The sequence below is a fragment of the Topomyia yanbarensis genome, chromosome 1, assembly GCF_030247195.1.
Source record: "Topomyia yanbarensis strain Yona2022 chromosome 1, ASM3024719v1, whole genome shotgun sequence".
Lineage (NCBI taxonomy): Eukaryota > Metazoa > Arthropoda > Insecta > Diptera > Culicidae > Topomyia > Topomyia yanbarensis.
Window position 1 is genome coordinate 169,630,931 of NC_080670.1, and position 15,591 is coordinate 169,646,521.

At 38.0% G+C, this 15,591-nt stretch overlaps 1 protein-coding gene across 4 annotated transcripts; it reads left to right on the forward strand.

The window, feature by feature from the left end:
- Positions 1–2,620: 2,620 nt before the first annotated feature.
- LOC131680908 (uncharacterized protein CG5902-like) lies at positions 2,621–8,225 on the forward strand. Of its 4 annotated transcripts, XM_058961627.1 has the most exons (6): positions 2,621–3,112; positions 3,184–3,606; positions 4,625–5,076; positions 5,136–5,221; positions 5,281–5,511; positions 5,584–8,225. In XM_058961627.1, the coding sequence occupies exons 3-6, from the start codon at positions 4,799–4,801 to the stop codon at positions 5,775–5,777; spliced, it is 789 nt and encodes a 262-aa protein (XP_058817610.1). In that variant the 5' UTR covers positions 2,621–3,112; positions 3,184–3,606; positions 4,625–4,798; the 3' UTR covers positions 5,778–8,225. The 4 variants fall into 4 exon arrangements, with proteins under 4 accessions (XP_058817610.1, XP_058817619.1, XP_058817614.1 ...); XM_058961636.1 differs by lacking the exon at positions 3,184–3,606; XM_058961631.1 differs by lacking the exon at positions 3,184–3,606 and having other exon boundaries at positions 2,621–2,827.
- The last annotated feature ends 7,366 nt before the right edge of the window (positions 8,226–15,591 follow it).

The window sequence follows — 15,591 nt, forward strand, 5'->3', positions numbered from 1 at the left end:
GAATATTTTTCTTATCGATTTCATTTTTCATGCATGTTTTATGATATTACTTAAGAAAGGACAAACCTTCCCTCCCCCAGGTGAGAATTGGTAAGATATTTTGAAACACCCACTCCCCCCATATGTCCTTACGTAATTAGTGTATGACCCCTAATTAATAAATTTGCGTTAAATGATGTTTTTTTTTATCAAACTGTGGTACCTACTGTTAATGTTAACCACGTCACAAAAAATCTCACCTTAAACATCAATCTAACTTTATAGCACTAGTTAACAAAGTTAGCAGTCATGGTTGAATTCGTGAGATGTGCACATGCAATGTAATCATTATAGCTAATCCCTAGAAGGGAATGCATTAAAAATCGAAATTCAACAATTTTATATTTTTTGTTGGTATCTAAGAATCTCGACAATATGGAGTAAAATAATTACAGCACGTTTTTTATGCCAAGTCTTTCCCGATGGGGGAACAAGAAGTAATATTTGTATTGTCCATATTACACCAACAACACACTGTTCATTCTACAGCTAATTTATTTTTAAACAACCGTGCTGATTAAGCGAATTCGTCGTGATACTAGCAAAACATGCGCAATAGGTTAAATTATTGTGATATAACACCATGAGCAGATTAAAATCAAAACTTCATCCAAAAGAATTTTATTTTGCTTATGCCGAGTTTTATCACCAAACATTGGTTCAATCTCCTTTGAATACTTGGCACACAAGGCTTCTATTAAGATTGTACTATATTTAACAAATATTGCCTTGATTCGGCTGTTAATTTAACCCATAGTTTTGTACTGAAGAACCAGTAGCGCATTGGCTTGTTCCGAAAAGTACAACGCATCAGAATAAAAATATATTTCTTCGCGAGCCATCATTCTGCGAAGATAAAATTGAAGTCATCTTCGCCAATAGTTGTAAGCGATCATCGCTATGGTGAGGAATGGTTTGCTGATTCGTTTATTCGTCATTCGCTGCATAGCTTCCTCGTGCAGTTCATTCGGTCGTTCGATGAGTAGCAAGGCAAGAACGTATGGATAAGGCATTCGGGTAAACACGGATTGGCAGTCGGATTCATTCGTGGATGAATATCAACAGCAAGTTGAATATAACAGCGAAGAACGATGTTGGACGAATGCAGGTGATTCATATTCACCGTGCTTCGTCGCGATGAAGATTCTGAAGCAACATTGCTTTCAAGAACAGTAATTTTGGAGCAGACTCGTGCATGTATTGCATTAAAAAACATAGATAAGCCAAAGAGAATAGGAAAAGAGACGAATAGTGTGAAGCCAAAAATACCTTATTGAGCAGACCAATCGTGCAATGTAAATAAACATTACTCATGCCTGAGTTGGAGGAGATAAGTATTGTAAATCTATCAAAAAAAAATTTGAATTTTCGTCAGAATTTAGTGCAATCGTGATTGTAAGGTGCATTCTAGAGTCTATGTATGAGTAAAAACAAGTTTTAGAATTATTTCATCTCTTTGTTTCGAAATGCACATCGTTTGATATACAAATTCAACGATCGACAAAAGGTTTGTTTTCAAAATATAATAGGAGTCATTTAAAGTGCTGCCTTTGGAAACGGTTGCCAAATTCTAGTGTTGAAATCATCGTAAAGGGAGTGTTGCCGTTTTGACTGATTTTCACTCTGCGTCTCTTTCACTATTCTCTTTGAGATAAGCAAATATTTTTTGACGTTCACGTAATTTCACTTCCTCTAGGGGTCCAAACTTGGTTGGTTACCCTAAACATAGACAACCATACATAAGAAAATTGCGGTTGTTTACATCTGGCCTATCAAGACAACACCCAAAATGAAAAAAAAACTATGCATTGGATGGTGTTTATGTCGAATAAAAATAACCCTGCGGGAAAACATGTATTCATTTTTTCTGACATGGCATCATTTGTCGTGAAATGCGATATGTCAAATGCTTCTGATAGTGTCAAATCGAGTTTGTCAACATATTTATTTTAAATTTCAATTTTATTTTCACATTTCCTGAGTTGGAAAAAACATTGTTGTGATCACGAAAATCAGCTTTATCGTTGTATATAATAAACCAATTTTTTCTCATTTAATGACCCAATTGAAACACCATTTCATGTCGTTGATTTCATCAAACCTAATAGAAATACCATTTTTCCTGAAGAAAACAATTTACGTTTAATAGTTCCCGGCCAGATTTTTCGCGCGCAAAATTTTAAAAACCCGTGACGTTTTGCGTGGTTATCGGCTTACATTTCATGAACACTTTAATTTTTCTGTATACTCATTTGTCTGCAACGAGATTCAAAATCCCAGACTCAATTTTATATATGCAGCTACCCAAATCCTGTGACACGTTTCCGAAACTATAAACTAGTCTTAGGGCCGATTTTTTCATCCTTGCTTTACGTTTAGACCAGGTTTAAAAGTACTGAGAAACCTGATTTAAAAGTTAAGCGGAGATGAAGGAATCTGAATAAAGTTGTCATGTACATGGAGAAGGTGCCATGATAGTCCAATAGATAACTACCCGCACCTTTCGAATCTAGCAATCTTGTCCTTTGACAACTCGCTGTCATTTTTGTTTGCGCTTTATACGTCGGTTTTGGTGTTAGTTTTGGTATCGAGCTCGAGCTGCTGAGTTTTCGCTGGTGTGCTTTAGTTCTATTTCGTGCTAATGGGAAGAAAATGTTCCACAACCTGTGAGTTTTCTTTGTCTCGGGCGAAGTTAGGTGAAGATTTGGAATCCTCCGTGACCATCAGCAGTTCCAAATTACGTGTGAAGAAACCGTTTCGCGTCTAGTCTGTTCGGAATTGAACGAAGGTGAAGGATTTTCTGTACCCTGCATATTTTCAGCAAATCGATCTCACGAGCAATGAAGAGAGATCTCGCAGCCGTCAATTTTCACAATCGATGATGCCAAATTTAAAGAATTATTCCTCGTGCGTTCTACAGTGACATGTGTAGAGAGAAATATGACTACGGAGTTCTAAGTTGACTGGTCGAAATCAATGAGCCGTTCGAAAGATCGACGGAGAAAAGTGACATGCCAAAAAATTGTGAATTGTGAACCGTTTGTGCAACGAAGTCTCAATCCACCATCTTTGGGTAAATAATTTCTAAACAATCGTTATGTTACTTAAAGCCTAAAATGGGGTTAAACGACAAAATGTTTCCAGCTTTTCGCAGATGCAGTGCGACCAGTTGTTACTGCTTACGCATACTCCAACTCAAGGTTTTCATTCACTACAACACAACCGAAGGTTGTAATTTATTGCTCTTGCATGAGCCCCCCAACATCATCAGCTGAAGAGTCAAAAGTATCGAAATGAAACCAAGCACAAGATGCTACTGCTGAAGCAACTAACAGCATAACTAAGCATTTCCTGCCATCATCAAATTACATAAGTCTCTGTGTATTGGATTACCAGAAAGAAGACGGAGAGAAGCACTGACGGATTGGTAGACAAAACAAAGACAGATAGCAAGAAGGGCATTGAAAATCAGAAACCATCCAACAAGAGTGTTGTTGGTTGGTTGGAAAATGTGTTGCTTGCATTCCCAGTTAACAACAAAGCGCGAATACATGCATACACTCAAAGGTAGATAGAGTGATCGGCTTATTTTTACCCTATCAGGGAGGATGACGTACTGTTTCGTTTTTTTTGCGTAGGCTACAATCAATGGAACACGTTCAAATTGGTACCAATATGTTTGTTTTGTTGCTAAGTAACAATCACAACAGTTGCTTAGAAATTGTGGATTTCTCGTGGTTCAGCGAAAAGGAAGTGCGTGTTGATCATTAAATTTTGAGCCAATGCTCTAAACAAATGTATTAAAGACAAGCCATTTTTTTCAGTTTTATGTTAATGATCTGGTTACTAAATGAAATAGTGTAGCATCAGCCGTAATAGGATCAACATAGGCAAATCACCCTAGAACATCTTTTTATACAGTATTCCCCTACTTATAGAACAAATTCGGTTTATGCCAAAAGGCTTTCTAAAGCAAAATTTGATCTGCGCCATCTGTGTTTCATTTCGTGAACCAAGAAATATTTTTATTTTGACAAGAATCATACAATTCGAAAAAAGGGATGAATACACAGTAAAAAACTGAAGGAGCGGAAAAAATTGCTAATCTCAATTTTAATCACTTTTACAAAAAAAATATAAATTTCAATTAAAAGTGATCATTCGGTACAAAAACACTTCCAGCCCTTCGACTATAAAATCAGTTTTTTTACAGAAACTTGCGATTTTTTGGACGAAAAAAACATTTTGCTTGTATTTTGATAGCACACATAATATTTTTGACTACCTTTTTTACAAGTTTAAGAAATAGACTTGGCATAATTTTGCTTTACATGTGTTCTCACTTTGTAAGGTAAATTGGAGAAGCATTTGTTTCAGATTTCCTTTTTTTGCAAGGGTGCTTTCGTTGCCCATTTGTCCAAAATAATTATGAAAAATCTGCAACTGCCACGAAGTGTTTTTATTGTGTGTTGGATTCACAATGACATTACCCAACCATAGTTTTTTTCTGTTAGGATAAGAAGTGCTATCTATATCTATTAAAAATAGTCTATGGTGTACTGAAATTTTTCTTCCTATTTTACAGTGTAGATGAAGATTTACTAGCAACCAGTGCAAACCAGCAAAAACGTTGACTCTCGAAACGAAGGGTTGCGGGGGTGGTAGCAAAGCCATAGAAGGAAATAGTACAAAGGGGCTTTGCTTGCCAGTAGTATCGGGACCGGCCGCAGAAAGTAAACGTCCAGCACCATCAGAAAACATGTCGTCCAGTTGCTGCGGAACGAAGAAGCAAAAGATGAACGGAAATTACTTGAATACCAACGGGCACTGTTCAGGCGAGGGGAGTCGCGGAAACAGTGGGAACGGGCCAATGGTTAATGGTCACAATGGATACCTCACCAATGGGCACACGAGCGATGCTGCTCAATCGATGGCCAACTCAATGCCAGAGATGTGCTTCTACTGCTTCGAAGTGCTGTATCGGGAGTTGCACAACCTAGAGGAACCTCGTATGCCGTCATTCACCAATGATCCTTAGTGAGTGACGTGTTGCTTAACTACGACAACGTTTCACGTAATGTCCTTTTTTATTTTAGTCCATTATTTGTTACTTGGAAAATTGGGAAAGACAAGCGCTTGCGCGGATGTATCGGAACGTTCAGTGCAATGCGTTTACACTCAGGTTTGAGAATGATACAACCCGCTATTGGTTTATTTGAATAAACGCCTTTTTCGTTACAGGTCTCCGAGAATACGCAATAACAAGTGCTTTAAAGGACTCACGCTTCTCGCCAATCACGCGGGATGAGATCCAAAGACTGACCGTTTCGGTGTCGATCCTTCAAGGCTTCGAGGAAGCGCGCGGGTATCTGGACTGGACGCTCGGCGTGCATGGTATTCGAATAGAGTTCTACAACGAACGGGGCTCCAAACGAACTGCCACCTATCTACCGCAAGTTGCCACAGAGCAAGGTTAGTTATCACGGAACTTGTTTAATTATTAAGAAACGGAAATGCTGAGGCACGTTTTCCTTCTTCCTCCAGGATGGGACCAAACGCAAACGATAGACTCTCTTTTACGTAAGGGTGGTTATCGAGCTTCTATCACTCCAGAGATGCGACGTTCGATCAAGCTAACGCGTTACACGTCCCAGGAGTGCCATATGACTTATGGCGAGTATCGCGACCTGCTAGAGAGACAATCGCACTACAACAAGCCTGGTAAAGTGCAATGCTAACAACACGTGTTTTATCTGTCTCCTCCACAACCACCACCGCCTCTGCCACTAACTCAGCAGTACGACCACCAGCAACGACATCAGCAACAACAGCATCATCACTACCATCAGCCCTTGCAAAATCTGCAACCGTCGCCTATGTGTCACCCGGCCTGGAACGGCAACGGTCACGTACTGCCAGATCATGCTGTTGGTGTATCGTTTTCCTCATCCTCGTCATCTTCATCGTCCTCACCGTCGCTCTCCTCATACTCACCATCTGGAATGTTTCCGCTGTATCCCTACCAGCAACCTTCGATATCGCCAGCCACACATCAACCACCACCACCTCCATACCAACAATTCCATCAGTCATCAGTCATGCAACATAATCCTATACAACTATTCCTACCCCCACCACCACCTCCGCGGTCGCGCTATTTTCACTAAATCGGCAGAAAACGTTGTGATTCAGGCAGATAAAATACTACGATAAATACCAGCTCTAATACACGAAATAATAGGTTTGTTTTTACGCCAAACGATAGGCATTTTTGTTTTAAATTTTGGTCTTGCCACCATCGAACTGTGGATCTTATTACCGACGATGCCAAAAGGACACACTCACACAGAGAATACGGGCAAAGTTGTGGAAAGACCTAAAGATTTTGCCACAGATTTAACGAAGCAAAACAAGCGGTAACTAGATGTTCATTAATATAAATTACTAACTGTAGTACTAATAATGAAACAAAAGGAAGATATTTTAAGAAATTAATTAATATTGAACCATTGTAGGGGTAAAATCTAAAAGCGTATTTCTGAATTATCGAACGATTGCTCTAGCATGTCTAGGACAAATTAAATTAAATCATTTTTAATAAAAAAAAATCAGATTTGCGTTTATATTCTTGACAACAACAAAAAAGCGTGATCCTTCTCAATTTTGAGTGATATGGAATCAATAATTAATGAGTCATTTAGTTCCGTTTAATTTTTCATCGCTGCCAACAAAACCCCCACCATATTTAATTTCTCAAGAGATTTTGCGACTTAGCGTTGATAAATTCGCTAGTTAATATTTTGAAAGACAGGTTGTGCCGTTGAGATAGCTCTTTTGCGTGTATCGCCAAAATTCCAATAATCAGAATCAAGATTGCTAATAGTTGAATTTTATTTTCTGTCGGAATTAAATATTTAAATTCAACTGAATCCTCCTTCCTGTAATTGTATTAATATTAAACTTAATATCAATCAGAGCGCATAGGAAACAACTATTTGCATTGTGCATAAAAAAAATCTCTCAAAACCTCGTTCTAGCGATTGCAATGCCAACCAGTGTCTGTACTTAACAAAGTCATTGACGAAGGGCAATCTGAACATCGAAGCATTTTGCACTTTGTCCAATCCAACGACTAAAGTGAACCATTTTAACAGGTGGAAACATTCCGCAAGACCTATATATAAAGTGGCATTACGATATGATCATCAAAGAACAGCAGAAAAATTCACTAAAGTTGTGCCGCCAAACGTCTTGTAAAATGTTTCTGCCAACAGACCCTCATTATAATTTCTACATCTAACGCACACACAAATTATTTAATTTGTTTTTATGACGCCTTTTTTAAATTTGATTTTTAAAATGATTTCGATATACCTTAAGGTTTTGTTGAGAAATCCGATCAAGTCAGTTTCCAACTACACTATCATTTCCATAGTTTGTTTCCCTTAAATATTTCCAAACCGACAGACATTTTCAGATTTCTCAATTGAATCTTCACTGCCTCCGCAGATCCTCGATGTTTATGGGCATTAGGCAGAGCATAAGAGCAAAAAGAAAAAATGAAACAAAATCTCATAGTTAGCTAGGCATCCGGAAAAATGCTTTAAATAAAAAAAAATGTTCAACCACGAATAATAATCGCAGCAACAACAACAACAAAAAATTATAACAAACAAAAAAACGAGTAGATTTTAATCGTATAAGAAAGGCAAATTTATATGACGTGAGAAAAAAATTTAAAAAAAAACTAGAATTTTACTATAGAAGCCGCCCGGGCGATCGAGTTCAAAGGCCAGTCGTTTTACGCCGAATAGTGTTATTTCCGATTCTACCCCAGTTCAGATCATTCTTCGTTCTCGGTGATATGCTTACGTTTGTTAATTCAAATTTCGAGCAGAGGTTAGTTAACAACACACAGATAAAGGAAGTAACGTTTAAATCGTTTTTTTTAAAGGGAACTAAACGTGTCCCATTCGAGATAGCCTTTGTTTTTAAATGATAGCGTTTAGTAGACGAAATTAACCGTATTTTGATTGTGAGCCGTGTTTGTTCTGTGAAATAGTTCATTTGAAAGATTCTTTTGCGTAACCTACAAAAAAGAAGCGTTAATTACATGTTTCATATCACAGAGCGAAAATATATATATTTACCCTAAACTCGTGCAAATGATGTTCAATGAAATTTAATCGCTGACTACTAATAATTGGAACTAAAAGAAATGCAATAGGATCTTCCGGGGAGTAAAGACGTTTACTACGGACTCTACTAAGGACCCATAAATTATGTATGATAAAAATCTTATCTTAAGTTTTATCTTAAGCACTATTTAGACTCTCCGTGAAAATGAAAGTGCACAAGTGTTGAATACCTTCAGCACTATTTAGACCAAGGAGTTTTTATTCTCAGGTGATACAATCCTCAAAAACTCCGATCAGCCATGTTGGTTTTAGAAACGACAGCTAACAACATTGCTTACTATTTCTCTCCATATGTTTGCTTAGATTTCAGGCGGTAAACAAAGTTGTTCGCTGTCATTTTTCTTCCCCGCAGTATGCTGCACGCTTACCTCACTCCTCACCTAGTTACTGCCAAAGACGAATCACCTAATAACTCAAAGCACCTTGATTTAGACTCTCGGTGAAAATGAACGTGAACATGTGTTGAATACCTGCCATTGTTCACGGTGGACGACGTCGTGAACAGTTTCATCAGCGAACAACGTTTTCCCGCTCAACTGGCAGTTTACAGTTTGTCAGAATGCAATTTGTTATTCGAAGGTGAACGTTCACCGTGAACAGCGATGACACTTATATTCACCACTACGCATCAATTCCGTCCATCGGCCCGTTTACACTCCTGGTGAACAAGTGCAATATCCACTGCGAACATATTTCACCGCGGAATATTTAAAATGATCGGGGAAAACGAATATTATTGCATTGGTTCAATTATATCGAATAATTGTGTATGGATTCGCTAAGTATATTAATGAACTATCGTTTCGTTCCATTTTCATCAATTTCTATGCACTAATAAGTGAGAATACACTCAAGTTTTTTTTACGCGGTTTTTTTGCGCGGTATTTTTTACGCGGTTTTTTTTTACGCGGATTTTGAAATTTACGCGGTTTTCATTTACGCGGATTTTGAAATTTACGCGGTTTTCATTTACGCGGTTTTTGAAATTTACGCGGTTTTCATTTACGCGGTTTTTGAAATTTACGCGGTATCCATCAATGAGGTTCTTTTTATCGCGGATTCTTAAATTTAAGTGGTCTTCATTTACGCGGATTTTGAAATTTACGCGGTTTTCATTTACGCGGATTTTGAAATTTACGCGGTTTTCATTTACGCGGATTTTGAAATTTACGCGGTTTTCATTTACGCGGATTTTGAAATTTACGCGGTTTTCATTTACGCGGATTTTGAAATTTACGCGGTTTTCATTTACGCGGTTTTCATTTACGCGGCTCGTATCCCCCGCGTAAAAAAAACTTGAGTGTATTGGAAAAAAGAATTTGGTGCGCATCAAGTTCACGTTCATTTTCACCGAGGGTGTAAATGGGCCTTTCCATTGTTCACGGTGGACAATGTCGTGAACAGTTTCATCAATGAACAACGATTTCACGATCAACTGGCAGTTTACAGTTTGTCAGAATGCAATTTGGTATTCGAAGGCGAACGTTCACCGTGAACAGCGATGACATTTATATTCACCACTCCGCATCAATTCCGCCCATCGTCGCGTTTACACTCCCGGTGAACAAGTGAATTGTCCACTGCGAACATATTTCACCGTGGAATATTTAAAATGATCGGGGAATATGAATATTATTGCATTGATTCTATTATATCGAATAATTGTGCATGGATTCGCTAAGCATATTAATGTACTATCGTTTAGTTCCAGTTTCATCAATTTCTATGCACTAATAAGTGAGATATTAGAAAAAACAACTTGGTGCGCATCGAGTTCACGTTCACTTTCACCGAGGGTGTAAATAGGCCTTAACAGATTGCATTCTGACAAACTGTAAACTGCCAGTTGGTCGTGAAATCGTTGGTCACTGATGAAACTGTTCACGACGTTGTCCACCGTGAACAATGGAAGGTATTCCACACTTGTTCACTTTCATTTTCACGGAGATTTTAAATAGTGCTTTAAGCAAAAACATGTTCGACCCTATTCTGCGCGGCGTGTGACGTGAGACGACTAATCTCACCTCACTCTACGTGACTTTTCTCACCCAATTCTGAAGAGTCAGTTCGGGTGACGTGAGGCGCCCATTTAACCGCAATGGAGAATCTCACCTCACCCGAGTCGGCTCTAAGAATCGAGTGAAAAAAGTCACGTAAAGTGAGGTAAGTTTAGTCACACGCCGCGCAGAACAAGGCTAGTTATGTCACGTTTACTTCACCTTCCCTATATGCCACATTTTGAAATTTTTTATCTTTGGACTTTAAGATTCGAAGAACTATAGTTTGCAACGAATAAAGTGACTGATTTTCGATTTCTTGAAACGAAGTGTATTTCAGCGCAATCGACGATGATAACAGCGCGGGTCGTCAAACGGTGGGATAACAAAATTCTAACAAGTTTCCTATCTCATGCCTCCACGCGAGTCTAAGTCTATTGATGACATTTGGTCCTTAGACCGGCGACGACTGGGTGCTATCAGCCTTCTGCCGATAGTAGCAGAATGAGAGGGTGCGAACAGATCTAGTCGAGAAAACATTGCCGTAAAAATGAATAGTTGATCGGAAATTAGCCCCAATACGAATAATCTGACTAGTATCTATGATCACGGGTCAATACGTATTGAAAATTCACCGCGTCTGTTTTTATCAGTGTTTCAAATAAACCACACATTTCACACCAAGGAGCCTGTTTCCAAAGGAGCGGTGGAAACCAATCATTGTTATGCACGTTTCTGGGAGTGAGTATAACAATCAAAGCAATCCAAGTGGGTTTTGACTCTTAGGTTTTCACTCCTGGTTTTGGCTCCTCCTGTCCACTCCGGTTTGTGATTCTTGTTCTGTCGTCTCTTATGGATCGAATTTAATAACAAACTTTGATAACAGGTCTTCAAAATTTGTATGTTTAATTTCTCAATTATCCCATGTGGTTGCAATATACATCGGCTATCAAGATCCAGCAGCAAAACTGACACTTCATAATCGTCATCAGAAGCGAAACATCAATCCATAACCTATGTACGCCGACAGGGCCACAACTCAGTGTGATGTATCTGCAATTACCGGTAAGAGCGTTCTAATTATATTGTTTATACTTTCAAATGGTTATGTAATTTGTTCTATAGTGGTAGTGACTTTATTTCTTCTAAGTATTGGATTACTTTTTATTTTCACTATCTGAAGTATATCCATAAGGTTCGTTATATGCAATTAATCCATGATATTTATTTCAATATTTGGGCAAGGAGGGTGCATCAGGGTATTATACGAACTGTGTCATGGATTAGGGTACGTAGATCTAGTTAAAAGATTATAATGTCTGCGCTTATTTCCTAATTCTTCGGAATTATGTAGTTATTGTTAATATTATTATCTGGCACGGCACGGTAAGTTTAAGAGCGAGTAAAAGCGCTTCAACCTAGGCTTATTAGCCAGGGCAAGGTGTAAATACCTCTGTCCCATCCCAAAGGACCAAAGGAGTGACATTAACCTTCTTAGCCAAGTCACTCCCAACGATTGATTGTATTCCCTTTAAACTGAAACGGTTGGTACGGTTGTCCTCGTTTCTTCCTCCTTTAAGATACAAAACAATTCGTTAATTAAATTGTTCACTAAATGAATAATTTAATTGCCGTCTAATTTTGAAACATCTTGAAACTTAACTTTGCACTGTTGCCCTGGCCGTTTTAATATCTGCGACATATGAAAATATGCTTCAAATATTAATGATGACAAGAAAAACACTACAGACCAACTGCAGTGTTTTCCAGGATGCTTTTCAATACTGGCTGTGTAAGGGTTAGAATGGAAATAGAATAGAATGAAAACTAACAAAGTTTCAAATGGAATTGACAGATTCAAAGAAAACAATTTTTGTTTTGAAAATTATAACTGTGAAAATTATAACTGTGAAAACAAAAAAGTAGAAAAAAATGCTACTTCGGGAAAAATGTGAGATTTCCAAAGCTCTCAAAATCTCTAGAACAAAGTGTTTTAATGTAAAAATGTCTGAGGAACATGATGGCAAATTTTTCAAAATCAAAATATACGTATTGCGAGAAAAACGTTCTTTTAATTTTTAACTGAAAAAAAAATCGCATAGTTGGCAACACTGCTGCTTAAAACTAATATTTTTACTAGACTTCCTTCAAAAAACATCTTGCGATTCGAACCGCAAGATCAATTATTATTCAAAGAGAATAGGGAAAGAGACGAAGAGTGCAAATCAGTCAAAACGGCAACACTCCCTTTATGATGATTTTAACACTAGAATTTAGGCAACCGCTTCCACAGGCAGCACTTTAATGACTCCTATTATATTTTGTAAACAAACTGTACGTCGATCGTTGGATTTGTTTATCAAAAGATGTGCATTTCGAAACAAAGAGATGAAATAATTCTAAAGCTTGTTTTTACTCATACATATACTCTAGAATGCACCTTACAATCACGATTGAACTAAATTCTTACGAAAACTCAAATTTCTTTTTTGATAGATGTGCAATATTTATCTCCTCGAACTCACGAACATTGCACGATTGGTCTGCTCAATAAGATATTTTTGGCTTCACTCTATTCGTCTCTTTCCCTATTCTCTTTGTTATTATTAGGTTTGTTCCAGTACACGGAAGTCATTCCGGAGTAAACAGGAGCAAAAAATCTTTGCTCCTTTTTACTCCGGTTTGCTACCAGAAGAAGAAAAAAGAGAAGAAGAGAGTACAGGAACGATTTTCTCCGGAGTACTTCCAGTTTTTCCTGGTACTGGAACAGACCTATTATAATCAAAAGAAAAACAAAGGTTTTGACAATTTGTCAAAACGGGGGGTGCTTCCATGATCCGAGCGATGGTTCAATTGACAAAAAAATGGATTTTTATTTGATGGCACTAGATGAAAAACTCCTTTAAAATTGGTTCAAATTCGTGAAGGTCAATTTCCATATGACTTAATAACCCAATGCAGCCAAACTCGTCAGTATTGCATTATCCTAATCACTGTGAATAGACCGTTAATTTTTACACAGTTTTAACACTCAAGATGACAGTCTGTTTGAATATTTTAGAAGTTGGCTTTTTTGTATCAAAACGATGAATCTCTTGAGTCAGAACTAGGAATCGCAAAGAGATTTATTCCAAGGAACGCTATGTGGGATTAATCGAGTTAAAGGAGATATGGGATAGTTGTAACGAGATTATGAATAATATATTAATATGTTCAACAAAAATTGGAAATCAGAATGCCTGTGAAAAGAAAAATCATTTTGTTGTTTTGAAAGATCTAGGTTTCGGAACCAGATTAAAATGCAACACCGATGCCGACTCGATCGGTTTGAGAATGGATTGTTGCATATGAGCCGAAATCCATTCAGGATACCGAATTAAATGTCTAATAGCTTGACCGGGCTGCTGCGCAGGAAGTAAACAGGTTAGGTGTTCTAGTTGCGACAGTATACAGCTTTGAAGAAGGATGTGAACATATGAGTACACAGGGACCCCCGAGCAAAGTCGAACATCCTCATTCAGTAAACAACGATTTGCAGTCGCAATACTCACCGTTGTAAACAACGTGTTTCCAGCGTGCTTACGCCACCATTGTACATAAGGCTGTGGTTAGCATGAGTTTGCTCAATAATATTTACTTAGCTATCCCGGTTCCGCTCTGTATGACTGGATATGCAAAACAACTGTTGCGTATCGTTGATATGTGGTCCCTGTGTACTCGCATATTCACATCCTTCTGCAAAAAAGTATACTGACGCAACTAGAACCTAACCTGTTTTCGTCAGGTGCAGCACTGTTATAAGTATATTCTTATTCTTCATTACCTAAATCTTCCAAAAGTAAACAAATAGAATTTCTTTTCACGTGCATTTTCGTTTCGTTTCAAGCAGACTGTTTCATCATTTTTGCAACTATTGATGCAAGAAAAGTACATTTTTACAGGTATTGGTCATTTCATGCTTGCAATATTTCGCATCTATTTAGTTTGATGTTCCAAGGGCGACACATACTAGCAACGGGTTCATTATAACCATAATTTGTTCTGGCAACAGAGAGACAAAAGAATGATCAAGTAAATTGATCTAAATCTTTTCAGTTATCGTGGCTATGGCTTTTAGTGTTTCGGATTCTTCTCCACAGTAACTAACACCAACTTAATGCTAGTTAGATAAGTCTAAACCAGCACAAAATTGGCGCTAGTTAGACACTAAAATCCAAAAAGTCACACGTCTTGCTTGAACACTAAACAACAAGCTGATACCGAGTGATGTCCCCAATGGTCAGCACAGAAATTCTGTTGCCGACGAGGAATGTGAACCGAAACCATCTTTTGGTACAGAAACCAAATGCCTGGTACTATGCAAAATTCCCAAAGAGAAAAGATTTGGACAAAACCATTTTATGATAGGTATTGTGTCATTATGCACAAGATTTCGCAAACTGTTCTCTAGCGGGAGTCATCTGTAAGACTTGGGGATTTTATTAGACTCTAAACTGGATTTTAAGGAACACATAAAATTTACAATTTACAAGCAGTCTAAGTTACTGGGGTTTAGTTTTCGTGTTTCGAACAACTTCGACGATATACATAACTCAAAGGCACTCTACTGTGCTCTGGTTCGTTCGACGCTTGAGCACGGCGCTGTTGTTTGGGCACCATATTACCAAATCGATATTCAGCGCAACGAAGTTATTCAGCACAAATTTGTTCATTTCGTTATTCGGCGACTTCCTTGGGGAGATCCACTAAACATCCCGAGCTATCAGGACCGCTGTCAACCTATCGATCTTGATCTGCTGTCCGTTCGAAGAGATGTCTCAACATGTGGACATCCCACTCTTCCATTGATATCGCTTCTTTAATTCTTGGTTCGTTGACTCCCGAGCTGGTCAGGTCACCCATTTTCGAACTATCCGTATAGAATTATATTGTACCTTGAGGTAGTATGGGACCCCTTACGTTCCATATCTGATGAACCACTGTGGACCTAGTATGAGACGCACCCTCTACGTCAAGAAAAGGGCAAATTGCTATTTTCTTGAAATCGAGGGTTTTCTCAACTAGTGTCACTAAGGTATGTAGGGCTGTTTCCATAGATTTGCTCTTTTGATATGCAAACTGGTATTTGTTTAGCGAAACTTTCGATAAGTGCTCCGTTCGAACATAGTAATCCAGTAGTTTTTCCATCAGTTTCAGATGTGCTGATAATATTATCCGAACTTCTCTCCAGACTATAGATGGGTGCCCAAGCATAAGACTGGATCTCAGGATGTTTAGTAGATCCAGAAGAATTATTTCTAGTGATTTTTGTTGAAATATTGGAAGAATGTAATCAGGGCCGGGAGATTTGTAAGGTT